At 42.4% G+C, this 26,517-nt stretch overlaps 2 protein-coding genes across 2 annotated transcripts in view; one reads left to right on the plus strand and one right to left on the minus strand.

Annotated features, from left to right (window-relative positions):
* The window catches only part of LOC113759776 (glycine-rich protein 2-like), a 2,726-nt gene extending 2,446 nt beyond the window's left edge, over positions 1–280 (minus strand). The window contains exon 1 of the mRNA XM_027302351.1: positions 211–280. Coding sequence (XP_027158152.1) covers positions 211–280 — 70 coding nt within the window. The remainder of the gene's footprint in view (positions 1–210) is intronic.
* A 549-nt stretch (positions 281–829) lies between these two features.
* LOC113759777 lies at positions 830–6,268 on the plus strand. Its single transcript, XM_027302352.1, has 2 exons — positions 830–4,237; positions 4,370–6,268. Exons 1-2 carry the CDS (start codon positions 830–832, stop codon positions 6,266–6,268), a joined length of 5,307 nt encoding a protein of 1,768 aa, XP_027158153.1.
* Positions 6,269–26,517: the final 20,249 nt, after the last annotated feature.

Here is a 26,517-nt window from a genome sequence, read left to right on the forward strand (position 1 = left end):
TATTATTATTATTTTTTTAATGACCAAATTGGAGATAGATTCCTCCCATTTCCGGCTCAAAATTGCAGTCACGTGAGCATTATGATTACAACATTCATGTAAAGGTTTCTGCGTTAATTTCCATATTGTTCGTAAACAATTGCTAGATTATGGTTTTCAAATTTCAAGTTCTCAAACTAGTTGTCTAATTTGAATCATGAGGATGCTCACCTCGGCCATCCTTCAAGCCCGAGGTGAACTCACCTCGTCCTTCATCAGAGCTCATCCGCGTCTCGGGCATATCCCCTAAGCTCGGCTAAATCCCTAGTCTACCGGGTAGGTGACCTCGGCACCTTCACCTCAGCTGCACGCTAATGATGTCAGGACACCTGACATCACCCGGGACCAGTGTGCTTTATCTGAAAAGCACTGTTGCACTTAACGGCTACTGCAAAGGACTCCCCGTCACCCTATCCAGGCGGCTACAGTGTCAGAGTCAGGCCATCTGACAGGGAGCAGAGCCGTAATGGCAGGACATGGGTCCCACCGGCATAAGACCTCCGTCCTGCCCTCCACTCTCACTCTATAAATACCCCACACACTCCCAACAAGTAAGAGACACTGTTCATTTGCTCACACTCTAGCATATTTCTCGTTCTCATACTAACTTGATCGTCGGAGTGATCCCAGGGGAGAAGCCCCGCCATTCACTTCGGACAAGGAGGTTGACTTCGGATCCAGGAGTTCACCTCACCTCATCTCAGAGAGGACTGAATCAGGTCGGTTTAGCTACCAACCAAAAATCGCTTCTTCAATTGGCGCCGTCTGTGGGAACGAGATAGCTATTAAAATGAGATCCACGCGCTCCAGAAGCGGAAGAGTTCCCTCAACTGGGGCTGGGCAGACCTCGGGTGCCCAGCAAGACCGCATATCTGAAGAGCCAGGGTCCCAAAGGACCCAGCCCAACAATGAGGACGCCATCGCCAAGATGGCCGAGTTTGTATCAGACAACCCTAACATTTTTGAGGAGCTAGGAAGGTACCTCAAAAGGCAGGGAAAAGAAAAAGCCGAGTCTTCCAAGAGGAGACCGACGAAGTCCCCTGAAGTGCCCTCAGGCGAGGACTCCGAAGATGGGCGTCTATCTCGGAGCACCTCCAGGCGAGCCTCATCCAAGGCAACCTCCAAGATTGCCTCCATCTCCCGAGCGTTTTCTCGGGGACTACTGGGAAAACGAGCCGAGGACCCACCTCGGCGTCCCGGAGGCCTAGCTTCTGATTACATGAGGGCTCCGCCCTTCACTGATGACATCAACGGGGAAATGGTGCCCCCGAACTTTAAGCTTCCAAATTTGCACACCTATGACGGCCGAGGTGACCCCGAGGATCACCTCCGCGCCTTCATCTCCGCATTCCGACTCTACTGCGTCCCCGACGCCGTGATCTGTCGGGCTTTCCCCATCTTCCTGCACGGGACCGCCCGGAAGTGGTTCTGGAGTTTAGAACCGGGGAGCATTTCCTCCCTGGATGAGCTGATAGACCGGTTCATCCACCGCTTTGTGTCGTCTCGACCAATAACAAAGACTTCAGCTTACCTCTTGAACCTGCAACAGGGTCAGGGCGAGTCACTTCGCTCGTACGCCCAAAGGTTCAACGAGGAGAATGTACAGATACCTAACCAGAACGAGCAGGTAACTATTGCTGCCTTCACCAACGGGTTAGTAGCAGGGATCTTTAACACCGAAATCCATCGGCAGTACCCCCGTACACTCCGGGAGCTCTGGGAAAGAGTGGACCAGGGAATCCGAAGTGAAGATGTAAATCGCATGAAGCTAGAAGCCCAAGCATCTCGTACGGGGCAAGATCCCCGGAGGAGGAAAGACACTGGCCGAGGTGAACCAGGCCCAAGTGGCACTTCAAACCAACCCCGAGACCGCCGAAGTGTCTTCGACCGGATCGTGAAAGGCAGATCGTCCACCTCGGACGCCGAGCTGACGCCCCTCAATTCGAGCCGGACCCACGTCCTGGCTGTGATGAGGCAGAATCACCTCGGCCGCAACCCTCCAGAAATTCCGGGGAGGAGAGATAAGAGGAACTCGAACCTCTACTGTGCCTACCACCGTGATGTAGGGCACGAGACTGAAGACTGCAATGACCTGAAGCGGGAAATCGAAAATTTGATCCGGCAGGGATACCTGAAGCAATTCGTCCGCAAGGATGGAGGCTTCAACCGAAGCGTCTCCCACCGGGAGAACCGAGGCCCCCGCCGAGACGACCGACGGGACACGAACATGCATTGCCGAGGTCCCGAAAACCGTAGGGAGGACAAGCAGCCACCACGCGATGGCTCACCGGGCTACGGCCCCAACATCGCAGGGGTGATCAACACCATCGCGGGAGGACCAACGGGAGGAGACAGCCAGAACTCCCGGAAGCGGACCTACCGCCAGGCCGAGATGGAGGTGGCCGAGCCGAGCTCTCGGCTGTCCGAGGTCATCACCTACGGTCCCGCTGACCCCGTTCCTGCGGCCTCCAGCAATCATGAAGCTCTTGTGATTGAAGTCCTCACCAACAACTACGTAGTCAAAAAGGTCTACGTAGACCCCGGAAGCTCGGTAGACGTCTTGTACTACCGGACTTTCGAAAGTTTGAAACTGACCAGGGAGCAACTCACTCCTGTCAGGACTCCCCTCGTGGGATTCGGGGGACACGTCGTCCACCCGGAAGGCATGTTGACCCTGGTGGTAACAATCGGGCGTCATCCACGCTGCCGAACTGTGCCTGTCAGTTTTGCGGTGGTCAAAGCAGACTCCCCCTACAATATGCTGATAGGCCGGCCCACGCTCAATGCCTTGAGAGCCGTATACTCCACCTACCACCTGAGCTTTAAATTCCCAACATCTGCGGGGGTGGCCGAGGTAAGCAGCGATGTGGGCGCCGCCCGGGAGTGCTACCTCGCCACCATTCAAGCAGCAGTCACCCACCGGCCCTCACCGAGGTCAGAAGAAAAGAGGCCAGCGGTCCTCTCCATAGACCGCATCGACCCTCAGAAGGCAGAAGAGCCCAACAGGCTGGAGCCCGGGGATGAGGTGGAACTGGTGGTAGTGGATGAAGCGAAACCTGACCAAGTGGTCCAAGTAGGGGCTGGACTACCCTCACCCCTGAAAGAAGAAATGATCTCCCTGATCAAAGACCACCGAGACGTCTTCGCGTGGTCCGCGGATGAAGTGGTCGGAGTGCCACCCGAACTCATGACCCACCAACTCAACGTTGACCCACAGGCCCGACCTGTGCGACAGAAACGAAGGCACTTCGGCCCCGAACGTAGTCAGGCCATATCGGATGAGGTCGACAAGCTCTTGCCGGCCAAGATGATCCACGAAGTCCAATATCCCGCCTGGCTGTCCAATCCAGTCATGGTCAAAAAGGACACCGGTGGATGGAGAATGTGTGTCGACTTCACCGACCTCAACAAGGCCTGCCCCAAAGATTGCTATCCTCTGCCGAGAATAGACGCCCTCGTCGACGCGGCGATGGGGTATGAAATCCTCTGCTTCCTAGATGCCTTCAAAGGGTACCACCAAATAGGAATGAGTGAGGAGGACCAAGAAAAAACGGCGTTCTACACCGACCGAGGTACTTATTGTTACACTACCATGCCCTTCGGGCTAAAGAACGCCGGGGCGACCTACCAAAGGCTGATCAACCGACTCTTCCAGAATCAGATCGGCCGCAATGTGGAGGCCTATGTGGATGACATCCTCGTTAAAAGCCTCGCCACTTCATCCTTTCTGTCAGACGTGAGGGAAGTCTTTGGTGTCCTGCGAGACTCGAGGATGAAGCTGAATCCCAAGAAGTGCGTCTTCGGCGTCACCTCGGGAAAATTCTTGGGGTATCTGGTTTCCCACCGGGGAATCGAGGCCAACCCCGACAAGGTGAAAGCCATTCAGGACATGTCTCCACCTCGGAACATCCGAGAAGTCCAACGGCTAAATGGACGCCTGGCCGCGCTGAATCGCTTCCTGTCCCAATCAGCTGAGAAAGCTCTGCCCTTCTTTAAGGTGCTCAAGAAGGCTGATCAGTTTGCCTGGACGGAAGAGTGCCAGGCTGCTTTCGACAAACTGAAGCAATACCTCCATCACCTACCCACTCTCGCTTCACCTCGGCCCGAGGAGAAGCTCTACCTCTACCTCTCCGCAGCCGATGAGGCCGTCAGCGCTGTTCTTATCCGGGATGAGGGCACCCAAGTGCCCGTCTACTATGTCAGCCGAGCTCTCCGCGGACCGGAGACCCGATACACTTAGGTGGAAAAACTGGTGCTGGGGCTAGTTCACGCCGCTCGGCGGCTGAAGCCCTATTTCTTGGCTCATCCCATATCCGTCCGGACCGACCAGCCTCTCCGACAGATACTGGTTCGACCCGAGGCCTCCGGGCGCCTCACTAAGTGGGCCGTCGAGTTAGGGGAGTACGACCTGTCGTATGAGCCGCGCACCGCCATAAAAGCTCAAGCCTTAGCCGACTTCTTGGCCGAGCTCACCTTCACGGAAGGTCCAGAGTCCACCTTTTCCCTTGCCGGGGTGAGCACCCCATCCCTGTGGACATTGTATGTGGATGGATCCTCTAATGGGGACGGTAGCGGAGCTGGACTTCTCCTGGAAGGACCTCAGGGAGAAGTGTGCTCTTACGCCCTCCGCTTTGGCTTCCCAGCCACCAATAATGAAGCCGAGTACGAGGCCTTAATCGCTGGATTTCAGCTGGCCCGAAGGCTCGGCGCACAACAAATCCACGTCCGCAGTGACTCCCAACTCGTCGTACGCCAAGTCCTTGGTGAGTATGAGGCCAAGGATGAGACCATGCAACGATACCTCTCCAAAGTACACCAACTCACGGCGTACTTCGAGTCCTTCGAAATCCAAAGAATACCCCGTTCCCAGAATAAGCGAGCCGACGCCTTATCCCGGCTGGCTTCTACGTCATTCTCTGACCTCAACAAAACTGTCTTAGTGGAAGTCCTGAGTGAACCAGGATACGTGGGAGAGGTGGCCTGCCCCGTGCACTCTGAAGAATCATGGATGACCCCGTTCATCCTTTTCTTGGGTCAAGGAGTCCTCCCTGAAGACCGAGCCGAGGCGAGAAAAATACAACGCAAGGCGGCTCGGTACGCTCTCCGCGATGGAGAGCTGTACAAACGTTCCTACCTCGGCCCATGGCTGAGGTGTGTCACTCCCGAGACAGGACGCCACGTCCTTCAAGAGATCCACGAGGGCTTGTGTGAAGCTCACGTCGGCCACAGAATGCTAGCCAAGAAGGCTCTGCTTCTTGGATATTTCTGGCCCTCGGTTCGACAAGACGCCCAGAACCTCGTTCTCGGCTGCCATTCCTGCCAAGTCCACGCGCCCGAGTATCACCAGCCCGCCAACTTCATGGTTCCCATCACTTCACCCTGGCCATTCGAGCAATGGGGGACAGACATCATAGGTCCTTTCCCCAGAGCCGTCGGGGGCCATACCTTCCTGGTAACCGCTGTGGATTACTTCACCAAATGGGTTGAAGCCGAGCCACTAAGGACCATCACCGGGCTGGTAATTCAAAAATTCTTTTGGAAATGCATCGTCTGCCGCTTCGGCATACCACAGGTAATCATCTCGGATAATGGGAGGCAATTTGCCGAGAACCCCTTTAAAACTTGGTGCACAAACCTTGGCATCAAACAACATTTCACTTCGGTAGGCCACCCCCAAGCCAACGGCCAAGCAGAAAACTTCAACCGAACTCTCTTGCATGGCCTCAAGACTCGACTACACCAAGCTGGAACATCTTGGGTCGAAGAACTCCCTAGTGTCCTTTGGTCTTATCGGACCACGCCGAGGTCGGCCACGCAAGAGACCCCCTTCTCTTTAACATACGGAGCCGAGGCTGTCATCCCTGCCGAGATCCTTACCCCCAGCCCTCGGCTCGCAGCCGAGGTTAACGACGAAGAAAGGCAGTTGGATCTCGACCTCGTCGATGAGCGAAGGGACCTCGCCTCAGCCCGGATAGCTTCCTACAAGAGCACAGTGGCACACTACTACAATGCCCGTGTCAGGCACCGTCGATTCCAGCCTGGAGACTTGGTTCTGAGGAAAAACTCAGTCAGCCGAGCTGAACCGCAAGGGAAACTATGCCCGAAGTGGGAAGGCCCTTACCGAGTTGTGGAGTCTGATCTCAAGGGATATTGTAAACTGAGCTACCGAGATGGCTCACTAGTGCCGAGGTCTTGGCACGCCGAGAACCTCAAAATGTATTGTGCTTGAATTTTTAATCAAGATATGACTTCGGATCTTACATTATTTTTCAACATCGGTTTCACGTTATTAAAAAATAAGGGGGGACAAGCAAGGGACGAAGTCAAAACAGACGAAGTCAAAGCAAGAAATTAAAGTGCGGAGGTGAAAAGAAATAAACTTTCATTCAACAAAGGAGCGTTACAAAAAATACAAGGCCGAGGTCGGAGTGCTACTAAGCGCTCTCCACCTCGGCCACCCCTTTAAGACCCACGAGCCTAGACCCCTGTCTCGGCTCCATTCCCCTTTTCGGCTCCCTCCTGGGCAGCCTTCTCTCCGGCCTCCTCTCCACCGGGGTGAAGCTCTTCTCCATGCTCTTCGCCGATGTTCCCTCCAGGCACTTCACCCGTCCCTTCGCCGAGGCCTACATCGGCTTCTTCTCCTCTTTCCTCCTCGAACGCTTCGTCGAGTTCAGACAGCCATTTGTTGAACTCGTTTTGAACCTCGGCCAGGTTCCTCCCGGCTCGGATGCCTTCGGCCATCCGATCGCACAGCTCCGTGGAGTCCTCGTTATAGTGAGCACTGTTCCTCAATGACTCCAAAGCCTCGGAGGGCAGATGAGCTGCGGCCTGGTCTATGGCCGAAGTGAAGCCCAGCATGAAGGATGGCCTTGTCAGCTGGCCGAGATCCCCAATGAAGGTCTCGGACCTCCGGAAATCCTCGACGGCCGAGGTCCTCGCGCTATCAAGGGATTGTTCGTGATTCTTCTTCGCCTCCTCGGCCCTCTTCTGCTCTTCCTCAAGAGCGGACCTCAGACTGTTGGTTGTGATCTCGGCCTCCTCCCCTTTAGCCTCGGCCTCCTTGAGCTGCCTCTGAAGCTCGGATTTCTCAGATTCAGACACCACCAGCTTCTTCTTCAACTTGACAATCTGATCTTGCAGCTTGCCGGTGTCCTGCTCCTCGAGCAACTCGCAGTACCGATGTGCCATCTCGGCCACAAAGGCTGTTCTGGAGGCCGTGGTCACCATAACGCTTTGGAGCATCTCGGCCGGGGTCAGCTTCCTTGTGAAGTCCAAGTCTCTTGGCAGAGTGGACTGCATCACCAGGTCTTGGGCGACCCGAGGATTCGAGCATCGGTCGTTGACCTTGAGCGACCAATCCGGACACCACTGCCCGCCGGAGTGAGACTTATCCTTCCCAGAATACACTGGGGGGCTATGGTACCGGTTCCAGAGCGAAGTCGCCGTCACCGCGTTGACCGGAGCTTTCAGCTGTTTGCCTCGGCCATGTTGAGGTGGAAGTGCCGTGGTCACCCCTAGTGGCACCCCCTCTGGTACCGAAGTGGACCCTGTGGCAGCAGCAGCCGAACTGCTCTGAGCTGCCGTGGTGGGGGTGGTCTCCTTGGCCGACGTCTTAGGAGGCTGCCCTTGTGTTTTCTTCTTGGGCGGGGGCGCCGATGTCTCGCCCGAACTCTTCCTCTTCGACCTCTTCGCCACTTCGGCACCTGAGCTCGACGTGATGATGTCGGACAATTTGGTCACTGCACAAAGAGCAAATATTATCATGTGCCTTAGCCGAAGTGAAATCAAAGCTATGAAAGAAAATTACAAGGTATCTTAAGTTTAGTGGAGGTGAAGGGAGTCTTGTCAGGAGGGATCAAAGCTCGGCTAATTCCCCCGTCAACCAGCACGGCTTCGGGGTAGTCCAGACTGTATATCCGAAGTCCCGACCCCATCAGCTTCTGGAAGTCCTCCTCCTTGGCATCCCCAGCAGAGGGATCGGCCTTCGCTTTGATTGGCCTCCACCAAAAGCCCCTGGGGAAGTCCACCTCGGACACAAAGAAGTAGTCGCGCTTCCAATTCTTGATTGAGCTGGGAGCGCCGACCACCAACTTCGGAATGGCATTGTTCCGATTGCCAACATAGAACCATCCCTTGTCTGTCCCGTGCGCCTTGAGGGTATAGCATCGGCGGAAGAGGTCGACAGACGGAGTCACCTCCTGATGTCGGCACAGCATCTCGAACCCAATAATGATGCGGATCGCATTCGGGGCGAGTTGGGTAATCCTCACGCCGAAGTGACGGAGCAGATCCCTGAAGAACCTCGACGTAGGCATCCTCAGCCCGGCCTCCAACTGTTGGACATAGATGGCCACCATGCCAATGGGGGGCTTCTCGGCTGAGTCATCCACCCCGGGCGGTGTGATCTCGTACCCCGACCGGAAAGGGTACTTGTTTATCACCTTCACGACCCTATCTCTTCCGATTCGACTTCTAAACTTCGGCATCTTGCCGAAGTCGATGTTGGATGTATCTTCGGGAGCGACAGGCTCCAGTGCGTCCTCGTCGTGTGGTATCTCGACGCCGAGTTCCTCATCATAGGCCACTTCGGAGCCACCATCGCTCATCTCGGATGACTCCAATTCGACGTCAACCTCCTCGCGGACCTCCTCGGTGGATCCTTCCCCAGAGCTCGGCATCGACCCATCAGAGCTGGACGTCGTCACTTCTATAGGATCCGGCCTCACCTCGGTTCGATAACTCGGTGTCACGGTTTCTTTGTGGGTCTTAGCTGTTTTGGCCATGGGTGAAAGATGAGGTAAGAAAGAAGAAGAATACTTACTATTGCCTACGGAGTTGGACGAAGTGGATGACCTCGGCTTTGATCTCGGCTACTAGACCGACCTCGGCTGAAAGAACTGACCTCGGCTACGCTCGTGAACTTGCAAATCTCAAATGAAAATGAAAGGTGTGAGAAGTGCAGTGAGGGGGCCCCCCTATTTATAAGGGTTTGGGCGGAATATGAAGAGGCGGCAAGAATGCGAAAGGACGGCCACGTTCGAACTCAGAACGTCGTGCCTCCCTCTCTCCTCATTAATGCCCCGTCCTTTCGGCTGACACCCTGCACGAAACGTCCCACTACTTCATGACGCGACGGTTACCAGTGACCACGTCCCTTCAACTGACACGCCCACGTGTCACGTCCCCGCATCTTCCGGGGCAGTTTCGGGACTCCGACTTTCTACGACTTCGACACAAGGAAGCCTCGGAACCCCCCTAGCCCGGAGCTCCCGAGGCTTGGGGGGCTTATTGAGGAGGCTCACCTCGGCCATCCCGCATGCCCGAGGTGAACTCACCTCGTCCCTCATCAGAGCTCGTCCGCGTCTCGGGGTTATCCCTTAAGCCCGGCCGGATCCCTAGTCTACCGTGCAGGTGACCTCGGCACCTCCACCTCAGCTGCACGCTGATGATGTCAAGCCACCTGACATCACCTGGGACCAGTGCTTTATCTGAAAAGCACTGGAGGCACTTAATGGCACCTGCACCATACTCTCCGCCATCATACCCAGAAGGCTACAGTGTCAGAGCCAGGCCGCCTGACAGGGAGCAGAGCCGTAATGGCAGGACATGGGTCCCACCGGCATAAGACCTCCGTCCTGCCCTCCACTCTCGTTCTATAAATACCCCACACACTCCCAACAAGTAAGCACACTGTTCATTTGCTCATACTCTAGCATTTTCTCGTTCTCATACTAACTTAATCGTCGGAGTGATACCAGGGGAGAAGCCCCGCCATCCACTTCGGCCGCGAGGATACACCTCACCTCAACCCAGAGAGGTCTGATTTAGGTCGGTCCAACTACCCGCCAAAAATCGCCTCTTCACTATGCAGAGAATGACAACATCTCGTTGTAACACAAAAGTTATCATACATGAAAGTGCTTAACCTCTAATTTGAGTTGTGATAGACTAAGAGACTTTGAGAAGTTTTTGGAAGAAATGGAAACAGAAGGCATTTTGTTGCAGCAACTTTACTTTGAGTACTACGTCTTGTTGAAAGCATATGCTACTGATTATTATACTAAAGCCACAGGAAAACTCTTGAAGAAAATCGAGATAGAGGCTCTAGTTCACGCGGGATACAACATTTCTTTTCATGGTAGCAAAGGAATGCTTAAGAGCTAGCCTGGTAAAAAAGTCTTCTGAGATACTAAACAAGGCAGAGACACTCAAGGGGGGAGCAAAGTGTACGGTATACATTCATGAACTTCTCCTTGGTATGCATTTGCATTCGACTAGCAAGAACTAGAATGAAGTCGTCAACTCTGGCATCTGTGCAACAAGAGGGGCTATGTAAGCAACTCAGAGCATCATGACATGATACGATTCTCAATCAGTTTGGATGACATTCAAGGAGCTGAAAACATTTTCCAGGAAGGTGAGTCTGTGAAAAACCACCGCTCATGACTTGGATATTTTTGAGGACATGTTTAATGCTTATGCTAAAATGAGACTGCTGGGAAAGGCAGCAGCACTGGTACGAAGCTGTTGTGAGTGGAATGAAGGCTCCTGCGGAGGCATGGGACCAACTAGCATATCTATACTACAAAGATAATCAGATCAAGAAGCCTGTTGATGCAATGACGAAGGCCTTTCTATTGTGAAGGCATTTCTATTGTGAAGGCATTTGTTGGACATCAAACCGCATTAACATGTATTGCATGTTTTGAGTATTTAAAAGAAAATGGAGATGCAGAAGTTTACTAATATTGATGGGGAACGATATCATGATTGCCAAGGAATTGGGTAGATTTAAAATTGTTACCTTAGTCCTAAAAAAGGAAATAAAAGACTAGCTATCTGTTATTGTGTTTGTATTTTTATTCTATCTTGGTTTTCAGACATAATGTTTCATTATTTCTGGCGGTAACCTACTATAGCTAACTGAAACTTTAATCCTTACCCAAAAAAGGATGATTTGGTTGTTGAATTGCTTTGAGTGTATAATGCAAATGGATAAAAACCATTTCAGGCCAATGGGCATCTTTGGGGGTTATGAAGAATTGCGAATGGATAAAACCATTTCAGGCTAATGGACGTCTTTGGGGATAATGACCTGAAACTGCCTGTTACATAAAAATATGCTTGATATTCAGAACATGATTTACTTCCTGCGAAGACCTGTCATGCAATGAATCATCTGGGGGCTTTCCTCCTTGGTCGGTGATCACAACTTACAACCGTAAGTAGGCACAAAAACAATAATAAATATTTTTTGTTTTTAGTTTTTGAATATTAGACTTACCTGCCTTCATTTGAATGCAGTAACTTTATGGCCAATAACTCCACATAATTAGATTCTAACAGCAGATGAATGCAAGAAATCATTCATAATGACCTGAAACTGCCTGCTACATAAAAATATGCTTGATATTCACAACATGATTTACTTGCTGCAAAGGCCTGTCATGCAATGAATCATCTTGGGGCTCGATTAGTAGAGTAGCAAGGTCAAATCCCTGTTAATCAGCCTACGGGCCCTGAAATAGGGGAAGATGGGATCCTAGAGCGGTTTTAAAAGTTTTCTCCTCCCAAGTTTCTTGGAGGATCAGATTTTGAGGTAGCCGAGAGATGGCTAGAAGCAATGATCAATATTTTCGCTGCATTGAATTATACGGAGGAAAGGCAGGTGAATTTTGCGGTATTTCAAGTTAAGGGACCAGCCAGAGCTTGGTGGAATGTAATTAGAGTTAAGTGGGAGAGAGAACGGACAATATGGACTTGGTTGAACTTTGTGCGAGAATTTAACGAGAAATACCTTCCACCAATAGTCCAGGAGAAAAGAAAGGATGATTTCATTAGGCTACGTCAAGGAGGTTTAAGTGTATCTGAATATGAGACTCAGTTTATCCAAATTATCAAAATTTGCTCCTGAATTGATAGCTACGGAGCAAAGAAGGGTGAGGCGGTTTGTGTAAGGGTTGAACGTAGAGATACAAGAGGCTCTAGCGGCTGCACAAATTAATACTTTCACGGAGGTTCTTGAGAAAGTTCAAAGGATAGAAATTGCACGGGCTCAAGTGAAGGCTTTTCATGCAAGAAAGAAGGGTGCGTCTAGTGGAGACCAAGGGCAAGAACAAGGTGATCTAGGTATGCCACCCTCTAAGGTGGGTCGAGGAGCTAGTGGTGTGAGAATTTTGGAAATATCCAAGGGAGTTACTCTGAGAGGAGCCCTAGGTGGAGAGGACAACAGAGAGGTGTCTCACAAGGAGATCAAACATCAATCCTTTATGGATATTGTGGAAAAATCAACCATACTGAGGATAATTGTTGGAGAAAGACCCGAAAATGTTTATGATGTGGTAGTACTGAGCACCAGCTTGCAACCTATCCCCTCAGGTCAAATCTTAAATAACCAAATGTAGAAGGAAATAAACCCAGAGTACCTGCCAGAGTATACTCCTTAAACCACTAATCAGTACTTAATCCGTCTACAGTGGTAGAAGGTACGATTCTTGTTTTCCATTGTTATGCAAGAAAAATTTCTTGAGTGATTTCCAAATAAATGTATGAATTTCGAGATCAAAATTCTTTTAAAGGGAGAGAGTGTGATGACTTGAAAATTGATCTATATTTTTCTTATAATTCCCTTTTATTTTGATTAAATTACTTTATATTATCTTTACTACTCATTTACTCCCTCAATAGTTGTAATAAATAATAGAATTAAGAGTTTTACCCTTAGTTTTATAGTTAGGGTAAAATAGGGTTTTTGCGTATTTTGGTAGTGTGATCACTTGTGAGGTACGTGTACTAAATTTGGTGGATAATAGTGAGTATTAGATAAGAGGAAGTGTGTGATTAGAAGTGCTAATAATAAGTTAGTGAATCATAAGTTAAAACACAAGTACGAGAGAGTTAAGGAAAATAAGCTTGAACCGACGTGCACCGTTTGTTACCGATTGAGTACACCACTTGACGACTACTTTCTTATCCTAATCCTCTTGTTTTTATTTCAACTAATTAACCCTAGATTAAGCCCTAAACCAGCCGAAAATGTTGACTAAGAAAAGGGAAGAAAGAAAAAAAAATAAGAAGAAATCTTGAAGTGGCAAGTGTTGGCAATCCATGGAAGTTTGACCAAGACATTTTCCTTTCTTCTTATCTTTCCTTTTGTCCAATTTTTCTTCCATTTCTTCATGTCTTGGCCGTGAGTTTAGGAGAGAAAAGAGAGGAAGAAAACCTCCAACTACAACCTTGAATCTTGTCTTGTTTGAATTAAAACCACAAATCTAAACCAATTAAACTTGTGTCTTGGTGCTTAGGAAGCTAGGTGTGGTGAAAGTTTTGAAAGAAATAGTTTGGTTCCTTACTTTCTTCAAGTGTTTTGGAAGGTATAAGTCTAAAACTCCCTTTTTCTTTCTTATTTTAGCAAAATATGGGATAGATGCCTTGAATCTTGAATTATGTTGGATGATACTCTAGTTTTGGTGAAGATTAGCGAATTTCAACTAGGGTTTGTGATTTTTCAGCTTTGATTTATGATGTTTATCTCTAATATGTTAGTATTGAGCTTTGATATGGATTTGTGAGGTGATTAGGAGCATGATTGTGCTTTTTTAGCTTCAAAAGATGAAATTTCAGCATTTGGTGGCGAATTTCAGTCAATTTCCTGAGCTTGCCGGTAGTTGTAGGAGATGAACTAGAACCTGATTTTTATACCATTGGAACCTCTATGAATCAAGTTTTAAACACCACTGACGGAGCTCAATTTTGATTTTTCTACACCAAGTTATAGCCATTTTACCAAAACTGTTCAGTTATCCTGTTTTGGCTCCGACAGAATTTTTATGTGTCTGTTTTTGCCAATTTCAACCCTGATAATGTTTGAACTGGGGTTTGATGCCTTCATTACAGTTGTAGGCCTACGTCTTATCTTCGAAACACCATGAAATTTACCTCGATCCAATGTACCTAGCTACAGTTATGACCAAAACACCGAAGTATGACAAATCTGCCACTTATAATTTCTTCTTTAAATTGGTTTCCAGCTTTGATATTGGATAGTTACTTGTTGGAAATGAGTTATCATTTAATGGTTTTAGCCTAGTAGAAGGGATATCTTGATATACTTGCTTGTGTGTTTGAATTAAGCTGATTTGAGGAAAAAAATGAAGCCATAAATGGCTGGAAAATAGATAAATACAAAGGGCATGCTGTCCAAATTTTCGCTCGAAGGATAAGCGAGTGAACTTGAAACTTGAGAGACAATTTGAGGTCGAAGTGAACTTGGATTGGCTATGGTATTCAAGTTTCCGTTAGTAGAGGTATATAAGCTGAAATTTTGTCAAAACTGGTACCCTTTAAAAGACGAAAATAGCGACTGCTATAAATACGGTTTTCTCGTCCTTTAAACCAAGTTGTGAACTTAAAAGTGTTAATCACTTCTTTATCGAAACCAAACGAGCAAGCATGAATTTTCTAGAGTTTGATAAGTGAAATGAATACTACTTTAACGAGTTTCATTTACTTGATTTTCTTTAAATGAAACTCCTATGTTTCGAACCCTAGTTGATTTCAAACTCTTAAATGATATTTTATCGCAGATTTAGACTCCAACTAAGGAGTTACACTTGAGCGTGATCTTGAAAAGCACTAAGTCTTTGGTGAGTGCTTCCAAGTGCATGATTGAATTTGATATTTGAAAGAAATACTTGATTTGTCTGAGCGGGTAAGGGTGTACTTTATCGCACTTGCCCTAATGTGATTTCTTACTGTTTACTGGTTATTATTGACTTGATATACATATTTATAACTTGAATACTACTTGAGATCTTGTACTTGACTTGTAAATGCTGAGCGGTAGCATGTACCACACTCAACCCGAGTAGAAGGTGCCTGTCATCCTGGCTCACTTCTTGGATCCACACCCTATTGGTTAGTCAGTCGAATCGAGCTAATAAGGGTTTGGTCGAGGAGACTGGCGAACCATAGATATTACTGTTTATTGTTTATTGTATAATCCTTTGGATTAGGTCCACTGGATTCGATATACTCGAGTATTACCATCACTTTTACTTTGGATTTCGGGCCCGGTAGGGGATTGATTGGCGAATGAAAATTGGTGTAAAGTGGAGATCTACGGTCATGGTTTACTTCTTCAAACATTGACGGAGTGTCAACGGGTTCGGATCAAAAAATGCAGCGGGAATTTGGCTCTTGAGAGTCATCTGTATCCTTATACTTTGAAATGATTGTTACTTGTAGTATTATTGTTTCTTTTCAAAAACTTTACACTCACTCATTTTGAGATTTGTTAGTTGAAGTGTTATTGCTCACTTTTATGAACTTTTATACTCGCTACTTTGATTTTATATAATGGTCAACTTGCTACTTGGGTCTGCATGAAGTTTTGGAACCTCACTGAGTTTTGGCTCATTCTATTAGAATCTTTTGCTTTCCTTACAGGGGGTACGACCAAGGGCGTGAGGCTGGTACATGCTAGCATTATCTAGTTTTTGAATTTTTGCTATTGTACTTGCGCTAGTGCTCGATTAGGGTTGAATGTATCTGGAATGTTAAAAATTTTGGGATATTTGGGAATGTATGGGCCTTGGAGCTCAACTTAAGCATCAATGTATATTTTAAGTTTGGAACTGTTGTTTTATTTACTTTTAAGGTTATAACTTGTTTCATTGAAGTAAGTGAGCGAGTCCTGGCGAGAGTTGGGTAGGCGGTCCGCTAAACCCTGGGGTACGCCCAAGATGGAGGTGGGGTTGTCACAAAGAAGGCCCTATAAATACGTGAAACAACAGTCGTCAAGGGGAGCCAAATAGGGAGATGGCCTATGGCCGCTATTTTCTCATATTCTATATTCTTAGGAGTAGATTAGAATAAGTAGAAGTAGAGTTGGTTATGAACTGCTCTGTTTCTCTCTTAAAAGAAATATCTAACCTATTCTCTATTCAAGCCAAGGATTGAAGTATTTATTCCAACGATTGTGAGGGTGGGTTTGATCTTTCCAATCTTTATTTTGCTATCTGTATTTTCTTGATTTTATTCTATATTGATGCATGTATAGTAGAGTAAGTGGCCAATTATTCTCTCTACATGTATTCTTCATGTCAAAATACTAATCTTGATCCGTTATTGTCATGTATTGGTATTTCTATGTGGCAAATAAGGGTAACAACCCTTTTGTGAACCCTTAAGGCGGATTATGGTGTTGATTAAATAACTGCATGCGTCATGGGTTATTGTCATCTTTGACTGATTCTTGGTTCTTAATGCTATTATGAGAATAATTGGAATTGCATCAATATCTGGATTGTCTAATAACAAGAATACAATTTGAGTGCGTCATTCTTATTTTTGAATTCAGAGAATCTACGAGTTATTATTGGCGTCCTGGCTAACTTAGGCCAAATAGTTGATTAAAGGTTGAATCTTTAGGAGTTGATGATCAATTGGAATAAAGATCTTCATGTCCTTGGTTTGGCTTGTTATCTATTAATTTTATCTTCTATTTTTATTGTTTCAGTTCTAGAGGTAGTTGTTTTAGTTCTAGCAGTAGTTTTAGGTTTGGCTCATTATCTATTAATTTTATCTTCGATTTTTATTGTTTTATTTTTAGCGGTAGTTTTAGTTATCCCTGTTTACTATTTACTATTTTAACAAAGGAAATTGAAAGTTTCAACTGTTCCCTGTGGGTTCGACGTGGACTTCCACTACTACAGGTTTTAGATTTCTAGTAATTAATTTTTGACACACATGACAAGTGATCATTGCCCCTTGTAATGTTTCTTCAGTAGCAAATTGCCCATGTGTTCATAAAACATACAAATTTCCTCCTATAAATTATGAAAATAAAGTCATGCCTGCATATATTTATTTCTTTGATAGTTTAACTTTACCACACCAAAAGAACTAAATTTGTATACCAAACTTGTAAACCAAATTTAATCTTTCTACTACAAAACTATGTTCTTTTTAATTTAATTTAATTTAATTTAATTTTTTCATATTAATAATATATGATATGTTTCTTTTCTTTAGCATAGTTAGTCTCAAATAATTACTTGATAATGAGTTTAATTCTAATGATAACTAAACAACTTAATTAACTTTCCCTTTAAAATATAAGGAATATATAATTTTTGTAAATTAATTTTTTTTTTGGCATTTGAATAGGTTATCAATTGAATTTGAAATGAATTTGGCATTTCATACACATTATATGAACCACTAAATGATTATCAACGTACATAGATATTAAAATAAATGCTTTAAAATTATAATATTGGAATGTTAGTTTTCAATTGGTAAGAAAGACAACAAAAAATAAAAGTTTTTTAAAAAAAAATTTCCTAAAATCACTTCACATTGATACTTACTTTTACTATTTTTTATAAGTACAATGGCTAACTACAAGAATTTGAAGTTTTACGTACACAAGACATGCAATATTTTTTGTAGCAGTAACTATAATAAACTTATATTATACAACTAGAATTCTCCTTTTCTTCTACTACTTTATGTTTTATTTATTTTTTGAATATTGTCATCCAAGTATAACTTATTTAACGAAGATGTGTTATTTAGAGTATGATCATGTTGTGCATATAAAATGTTTTCATTAATGGTGAGAAGCATACGGTGCGACATATGGTTTGGGCTTGCTGGTTAAGGAGGGGGAATAATGTCTTTTTGAAGTTTTTACATAATATTCTTCCTTTGGTGATTTGCTGGGAATTGTGGAGGGCAAGGAATGAGGGGGTTTTTGAAGGTCGGAGGATGAGGGTCAGGGAAACGGTGAGTCGGATAGTCCAGCTACTGCATGACTTCCTTCAGGCACAATTCCCTGGGGTGCAGCGTTCGGCCTCCGCATGGGAAGGGATGCTTCGCGAGTTGGGTAATCGCCAAAGGAGGATTGTTATTAGGTCAGTCTGCTAGGTAGGCCTGCAGGGAGGCTATAAGTTAAATTCAGATAGGTGCTCTCGGGGGAACCCAGGATGGAGTGGTGGGGGTGGTCTAGTGCGGGATAGTCAAGGAGATTTTGTGTTCGGTTATTCGGAGCACTTCGGGATGATGACCAGCATGCAGGCGGAATTTCGAGCGCTTCTGCTGGGCGTTAGACACTGTGTGGCTCAGGGGTACTTGGAGTTACACTTAGAGGCTGACTCTCTCACCCTGATTCAAATTGTTCAAGGGATTAGTGCTTGCCCATGGTGATTGCAGAGAGATCTGGATGAATTGCTTATGTTCAAGCAATTTTTTCACGCGACATCACACTGTTACAGGGAGGCAAACGCATCGGCTAATCGTCTGGCAAATTTTGGTGCTGACTCTAGCGCAGGACAGGTGTTCAACAGGTTTTCGGATCTTCCACGATTGATCATGGGGGATATTAGAATGGATCGGTTAAGGTTTCCATCATTTCGCACACGGGTCTTGGGCTGTATATGAATGCATCCATCTAGTGTAACCATTGTTTTGATATTAATGGGAAGTCCGTTTTGATTTTTAAAAAAATTAATGGTGAGAAGCAATAACATACATATATTACCAAATTTGAGACTAACTATGCAAAAGAAAAGAAACATATGACATATTATTAGCATGTGTAAATGAAATAAAAAGAAGAAAAAGAAGAAAAAGAAGTTTAATTAGATTTCTTATTAGTCATTTAATACTATTTCATTCTAATTTGTATCTCCATTCATTCTAAAACTCTTAATGTCATTATTTAAAAATTAGAAAAATATAATGATTCAAAATGAAAATACTGTGGACCAAAAGTACAAAATCAAAATTGTTGCCTACCAGCAATTTGATATTAACCATTCATCATGGTTCTATTCCTATTAATTATCCTAAATCTACCTAAAATTACAAACTTCAGAGACTAGATTTGTCTTGGCTGAAATATTGGGGGATCAATTTGACGTTCTAATCAAATATTGGGGACCAAAACTACGATTCTACCAAAAAAAGGAAAAAGATTATAGTTTCAATGTTTGCAAAATTTGTCTCTTGCTTTCTCAGGTTGAAAACTAAAGAAAATCCTGAAATTTGGATTGTTAAAAATTTAAATCAAGATCTACTCGAGATCAAGATCAGATGGTGATACGTTCCTCGATCAACACGTTTCGAGACACGTAGCACGTTTGCCCAAGGATCTAGCGAGGACGTCCAACGCTTGGAATTGCGGGATCTAGAACCAAACGGACGACACGATTTGATTCAAGACGGTAGACGACACTCCGATAAAGGTGAATACTCCAGGGGAATAGGTCGGTAGAACAATCTAGGACAGGACGCAAGACTGCTCAAAACCCTTGCCAAAGCAAGTAAAGGGGTCGAATCTCTCTCTCAAGAAGAATCGAAAATATGCAAAACTTTATTGATAAAACGTCCCCCTAAAACCTTACAAAGCAAGCCTATTTATAGGCTAAAGTGACTGAAACCCTAAAGGGACTAGGAAAGGGAAAAGTCGGCCCATGGTCTTGGGACAAGATGGGCAGGCCCATGCTCTTACTTAAATACTAATCAATTGCTAAATAACTACTAAGGCCTAAGGCCCTATTCGGCCAACTCATTTGGAAGCCCACTTGAGTCTTCATGGGCTTGGGTCATGGTGTAGATAACTCGATTAAAATCCTTCAAGCCTTCAATATCTCTATGGACTCCATGTTGGTTTTGGACAATTCGAACAAGGGCTTGGAGGGATTCTTTGAAGAGCTTGGCTCGTGCACGTGTGACTGGGCCCAATGGAACTCGGACTGGGTCATTACTTGGGCTAAGGTCCGTGCACGCATCAGTCCCCTCCACTTGAGCAGGATTTGTCCTCAAATCTGGATGGAAATGAATGACATGAACAAGGGTTGGTATCATGGCTCCAGTGGCTCCTCTTGTTCGTATCAGATGGGCTAATCTTAGCTGTTAGAAGTGCAGATGGCCTAGATCCAACTTTTATGGATTTGGGGCAGGAGCGGTCATCAGGCAGACCGTCCTTGAGCAGTCCTCTCACAAAAGGAAATGAGAAGGCTGCAACAGGCCACGTATAATGGGGGCAAAAGCAGAGGAAAACGACGTTTCAGTAAGTGAGTAGGGAAAAAAATAAAAAAACATTTGAGGGGCTAACGGGCTCCGTTAAAATACCTCAGCTGTCCATTCCAAAAATTTCCGCTCAAATTAACGAGGCACGACTCTTCATGTGAAATCATCAAATGAAATAGAATTTTGGTCTCCCTCCAAAAACATATCTTGTGAACATTCATTCACAATTCCAGAGTATCAGCAAAATAATATTCCTACCCCAAATGGGGAAGTTTCAGATGAGAGGTTTTTGGAGAAAGTGTTGCAGAAATATAGTGTTACCAATAAGTATACTGAGGGGACACAAGAAGTAATTATTGTAGGACAAAAATTTTTCATAAAGGCTGCAAAAAGGCGAAAGTTGGTGAGATCTGAAGCAGAGATAGACTCAATCGAATTGGACTAAACCCCAAAGGTAAGAATATTGCAAACTCATTGCACTATTTGGCTTGCTTTGTGACAGAAGGGGGATGAATTTACTTGCATGATTTTGTTTGTGCAACTTGTTTAAGACAGTGTGACATGAATAATGAAATTGAAACTTTGGCGAAAACTCCTAAACAAGGAAATCATACGAGTTAGATACACTGAGAGCCAACTTGATGGACATATGCACAGGGAACTTATGCATGCCAAGTGTTTGTAAATTTGACTCAATAGACGAATTAAATGACTTAGAATATTTTTTGGCATATAAAATAACAGGGAGAGTGTGAAGGTCATTGTTACTTTCTTTTTTTTTATTCTTGATGCAGGATAGCAGTGACACTGTATAGTTTAAACTGTATTACCGACTGTGTATGGGCGCTCAGATCACAGTAGATTGACACATACAAAGATAAAAGATAAGTAAAGTGAGTTATTGTAAATTACACGAATGAAATAGGGAGTACAACACTTCAATGCCTAACTCACAATGCATATATTTATGACTATAAACCGTAACTGTCATCTAACAACATGTATATTATCGGAAAGTTATTGTGCACAACTGTGACATTACGCGACCATCGCTCACATATATGGTTTTATCAAAGGTCTCAGTATTCGGAAAGTCTACCTAAACAAGGATTATGATGGCTTGACAACATCAAGAAGGTACACTTGTTGCAAGATATCCCATAACATGATTACAATGATATTTGCCTACTCATAATTGCTTTTAAAGTATGGTGTAACTTATTGCAAGGTATAAATTTTACTACTTGTAATTGCTTTTAAAGTATGGCGTAGCTTTTGATAACTTGCAAGATTTTGCCTAGACAAGGTATGTGATGTACACCGTGTTTATTGGAACATATAGCATATTAGTCATTAATAACATTTATATCAGATTTTTTACTAGATGGTTATTTGTTCCAATCGTCTATGAAATTGACCATTAGTGCTTATGAGAGTACATTAAATTAGATAAATAGTTTACTTCAATGAATGGCAAGTACATACGTACTTAGTGAATGTACAATCTGATTGAAATAATATACACCATGTAACCAATCAAATACAATGTGTACAAATTATTGAATATGCGGTTAGTTGTCCACATACATATTGCAATTAGTCATTGCAGCCACAACTTGTACTGATTTTTAGTAAATGTTTTTTACTTGTATGAGCAGTACTGATTTGTCTGTAAACACCTTATACAGTGTGATGTATAAATACAATCAGTTTATGAAAATGTACATTATCTTAGGTATAAGTTACTTAAATGTGTATATCTATAAAAGATGGTGCAATAGTATGCATACCTTTGGAAAGGTTATTGGTGCTTTGATCAACTTGGGCATCTCCTTACAAGCTGCAGTAGATGTGTAATTTTACTTGTATGAGTACTACTAATTGCCTATAAGCACCTTATACGGGGTGATCTATGAGGTACAATCAGTTTATAAAAATGTACATCATATTAGGTATTAGTTACTTGACTGTATATATCTATGAAAGGTACTACAACGGTATGTATAACTTTGAAATGGTTATTGGCCTAGATAAGGTGTGTGAACATCACCATATTTATCAGAAGGTACAATATGTTATTCATCAATACGATGCATAGAAATTGTTAAACATACAGTTATTTTGTTCACATGCATATTGCAATTAGTCATCACAGCAATATGCATAGTGCAATGGTATGCATACATTTATAATGGTTATTGATGCTTTGACCCACTTGTGCATCTCCTTGCAGGCTGCAGTGGGTGTGTAATTTTATCTATATGACTAATACTAATTTGCTTATAAGCACCTTACACGGGGTGATCTATGAGGTACAATCAGTTTACAAAAATGTACATTATGTTAGATATTAGTTACTTGACTATGTATATCTATCAAAGGTAGTGCAATTGTACACATAAATTTGGAACAGTTATTTAGTCCTTTGATCAATTTGTGCATCTCTCTATAGTAGATGTGTAATTTTACTTGTATGAGTAGCCTTTGTTTGTCTATGAGTATCTTACACAGGGTGATCTATAAGGTATAATCAGTTTACAAAAATATACATCATGTTTGGTGTTAGTTACTTGACTATGTATATATGTAAAAAAGAGATTAGATATAGCGCAGAAAAAAGTAGTTATGTGAGTTGAAATGTATTCTACAAACTTTGGTATAGTTGATATTAAAATTTCTCTGTAGAGTGTGCACATTGTTAGTGGGTATGGAGTAGTGCTAGATGTTATGTACGCTTACATGGTCATAAATTTACAGAAGTTACTCCATCGTTTAAATTTGTAATTGGTTGTTAGCCTTTACACACTATCACATGCATACACATAATGTAAGAATGAATTTAATATATATAGTTGTTCATTGGTTACATAGAATTCATATAGGCATACAAATTGGGGTTTGATTAGCTATATCTTGTATATAATTGTTAACACATTATATCGTATTCACCTTATTTTGCAGCATGTCATGGGTAAAGATAGCGTCTTTTGACAAATCAATGGATATCAGTCAATGCTGGTGGAGCAAAGACATTAGATTGCATAATTAGATAGTTTCATTGTGCTAGACTCGTAACACTCGTTAGAATGTACTTACATTTAGTTCTTAATGTATTACCACATGTTCAATCTATTTTACAATGTCCAAGAGGAAAAAAAAAGTTAAATTGCTAATTTTAGATTCTATTTATTAGTATTGTACATTTAGTTAGTATTTAAGTACTATTTATTGCTAATTTTTTAGTGTTAGCTCAATCTGTTTTACAATATATCCAAAACAATAATTTCTATTCTATTGATTGGTAAAAAAAAATTAGTTAATACGGAACAAGTGAAACTCAGTTAACAGCATTGTATAACTCTTTTACTTTCTTTTTATAGATTTTTTTACCATAACATTTGTAAATTCTCAATTTCGATATATACAAAATGTTATGTAGTGATAGGTACGAATCCTTGTAGATATCATTGTAATCATCGTAGATTTTTGTTCAATTTGTATATTTGTTTGAAGCATTGTATATATTATTAGAATTGTTGTACATATTGTTATAACTAGAATGTTCATTTGGTTTATTTTATATGAATCACAGCTAATAAACTTAAGGATATTTGTTCAAAGATCAATTAAATGATAGAAATATGCCAAAATTGACATTCCAACCATGTTTTTAAGGCTTTTAGTTTGGGGTTTCATAAAAACGGAAACGAGTGACACTATGATTGGGAGTTACAAATTTGCTGATGGGCAATTACTACTTTTTGAGATTATAATATATTGACAACTAACATTTTACCTAAAGCTAGTATTTCTATAATAGTGGGATATGACTAGTTAAATTTGTGTTTAATCAACATGTATGTAACTTATAAATAATCAAATGTAACTAGTTTTCACCAATATGTAAAACAAAAATTTTTATTTCCTTAAACATATCATAAAATGGACTAAACAGTTTGTAAGGTGATAGCAACAGAAAGTCAATAAATACTAACATAGGGATGTTACTAATTAGCAATAGAAATTAATTTTTTTTTACCAATTGATAGAATCGAAGTTACTACTTTGAATATATTGTAAAACAAATCGAGCTAACAAAAAAATTAACAACAAATAGTACTTAAATACTAACTAGATGTATAATACTGATAAATAGAATCTAAAATTAGCAATTTAACTTTTTTTCCTCTAGTACATTGTAAAATAGATTGAACATGTGATAATGCATTAAGAACTAAATATAAGTACATTCTAGTGAGTGTTACGAGTCTAGCACAATGAAATTATCTAATTATCCAATATAATTTCTTTGCTCCACCAGCATTGATTGAAATCCATTGATTTGTCAAAAGAAAATATCTTTGCCCTTCACATGCTGTAAAATAAGGTGAAAAAATATAATGTGTTAATAATTACATACACGGTATAGCTAATCAAACCTCAATTTGTACGCCTATATGAATTCTATGTAACCAGCGAACAACTATATGATAAATTCATTCTTACATTATGTGTATGCACGTGACAGTGTGTAAGAGCTAACAGCCAATTACAAATTTAAACAATGGACTAACTTTTTGTAAACTTATGACCATGTAAGCATACATAACATATAGCACTACTCCATACCCACTAACAACATGTATACTCCAAAAAAAAATTACAAAAAAAATGTCAATATCAATTATACCAAAGTTTCTAAAATATATTCCAACTCACGTGGCTACTTTTTATTGCACTATATCTAATCTCCCTGTTACAGATATACATAGTCAAGTAACAAACACCTAACATGATGTACATTTTTATAAACTGATTCTGTCTCATAGATCATCCCGTGTAAGGTGCTCACAAACAAACTAGTATTACTCATACAAGTAAAATTATGCATCAATTGTAGGGGATGCACAAGTTGATTAAATGGCCAATAACCATTCCAAAGTTATGTATATCATTGCACTACCTTTCATAGATATACACAGTCAAGTAATTAACATCTAATATGATGTACATTTTTGTAAACTAATTGTACCTCATGGATCATCTCGCGCAATTTGCTTATAGACAAATTAGTATTAATCACACAAATAAAATTACACACCCACTGCAGCCTGCAAGGAGATGCACAATTGGATTAAAGCACCAATTAATCATTCCAAATGTATGCATACCATTGCACTATGCATGTGGCTGCGATAACTAATTGCAATATGCATGTGGACAAATAACTACATGATAAGAGTATATTTTACGTATTTTTAGTGTGCTTTATTGGTTAGTTTTGATGTTTTATTTAATTTATAAATAATTAATTAAGATTCTAGTGAAAATATGCATTTTGTGGTTTAAAGTATGAAAATTGCATTTCTATGGATTTTTATGATAAAAATTTTATATTTTACAGGTTTATTGATTCAATCATCAAATAGAGTGCATTGAGAATATAATTTGATGATTGGTGATGGATTAAAGTGATAAAAATAGAATATGAAGTGTGAAAGAAGAAAAGCAATTAAAGTCAAAAGGAAGCAAGATGTTCAGCTTTGACACATTTTTGTATTTTGGCTATATATTGAGCTACATACATTGGATTGAGATGATTCTTCAACTATTTTTGAAGCTAAGAGACAGATCGACATTTGGTATGAAGACATCAAAGTCCAATTCGCTGTTTTCCTGGTCAAAATGTCGAAATACAGAAGTAAAAGTCTGCTGCTAAGAGCTGAAAATGCGGAATTGACCAGTCAGTGGTATTTTTATCATATCTTGGTCCTCAGAACTCCAAATTGGATGATTCTTAATGCATTGGAAAGCTATTTCAAAGGATACAACTTATATGTTTTTCACAAGAGCTAATTCAGCCTCCATTATAGAGAAAATAGCAGTTGAAGTAGCTAGATTCTGATCAGAAATAGCTGCTCTCCATTGGTACATCATGTTTTCTCCTTCAATAATTCACAGCTATGGATGAACGTATGAAAACCAATTAGCAACTGTAAAAGGGATGTTTCAAGCCTCATTTCCTGACTGCATTCATCTATATATAGCCATGGACTTGTAAGATTCAAAAATAACTTTGCAAGGCTAGGAAAAACTCACCAAAAATGTAGTGTTCACTAGTTTTTCTTAGTTCATTAGTATAGTATAGGTAGAGTAGTTTATCGTTCTTGTATTTATAGTTAGATTTGGAGGAAGATTGAGGAGCAAAGATGGAGAGTTTGAAACTCATGTGACAAGGGTGACTTCTCTCCTATCACTTTCTCTTTTGTAGTTGAATTTATGTTTAACTATAATACAAGTTTGGTGTTTGTTTTTACCATGTTTGGTTAAAGTTTATGCCTAGAGTATGTATGAACTTTCTACACCTTGTTTATGATCTTTATTTGGTTATTTGATGATATTATTTTGAACAAGTTATTTATCATTTTTTCTTTTCTAATC

This window comes from Coffea eugenioides, chromosome 2 (genome assembly GCF_003713205.1).
Source record: "Coffea eugenioides isolate CCC68of chromosome 2, Ceug_1.0, whole genome shotgun sequence".
Lineage (NCBI taxonomy): Eukaryota > Viridiplantae > Streptophyta > Magnoliopsida > Gentianales > Rubiaceae > Coffea > Coffea eugenioides.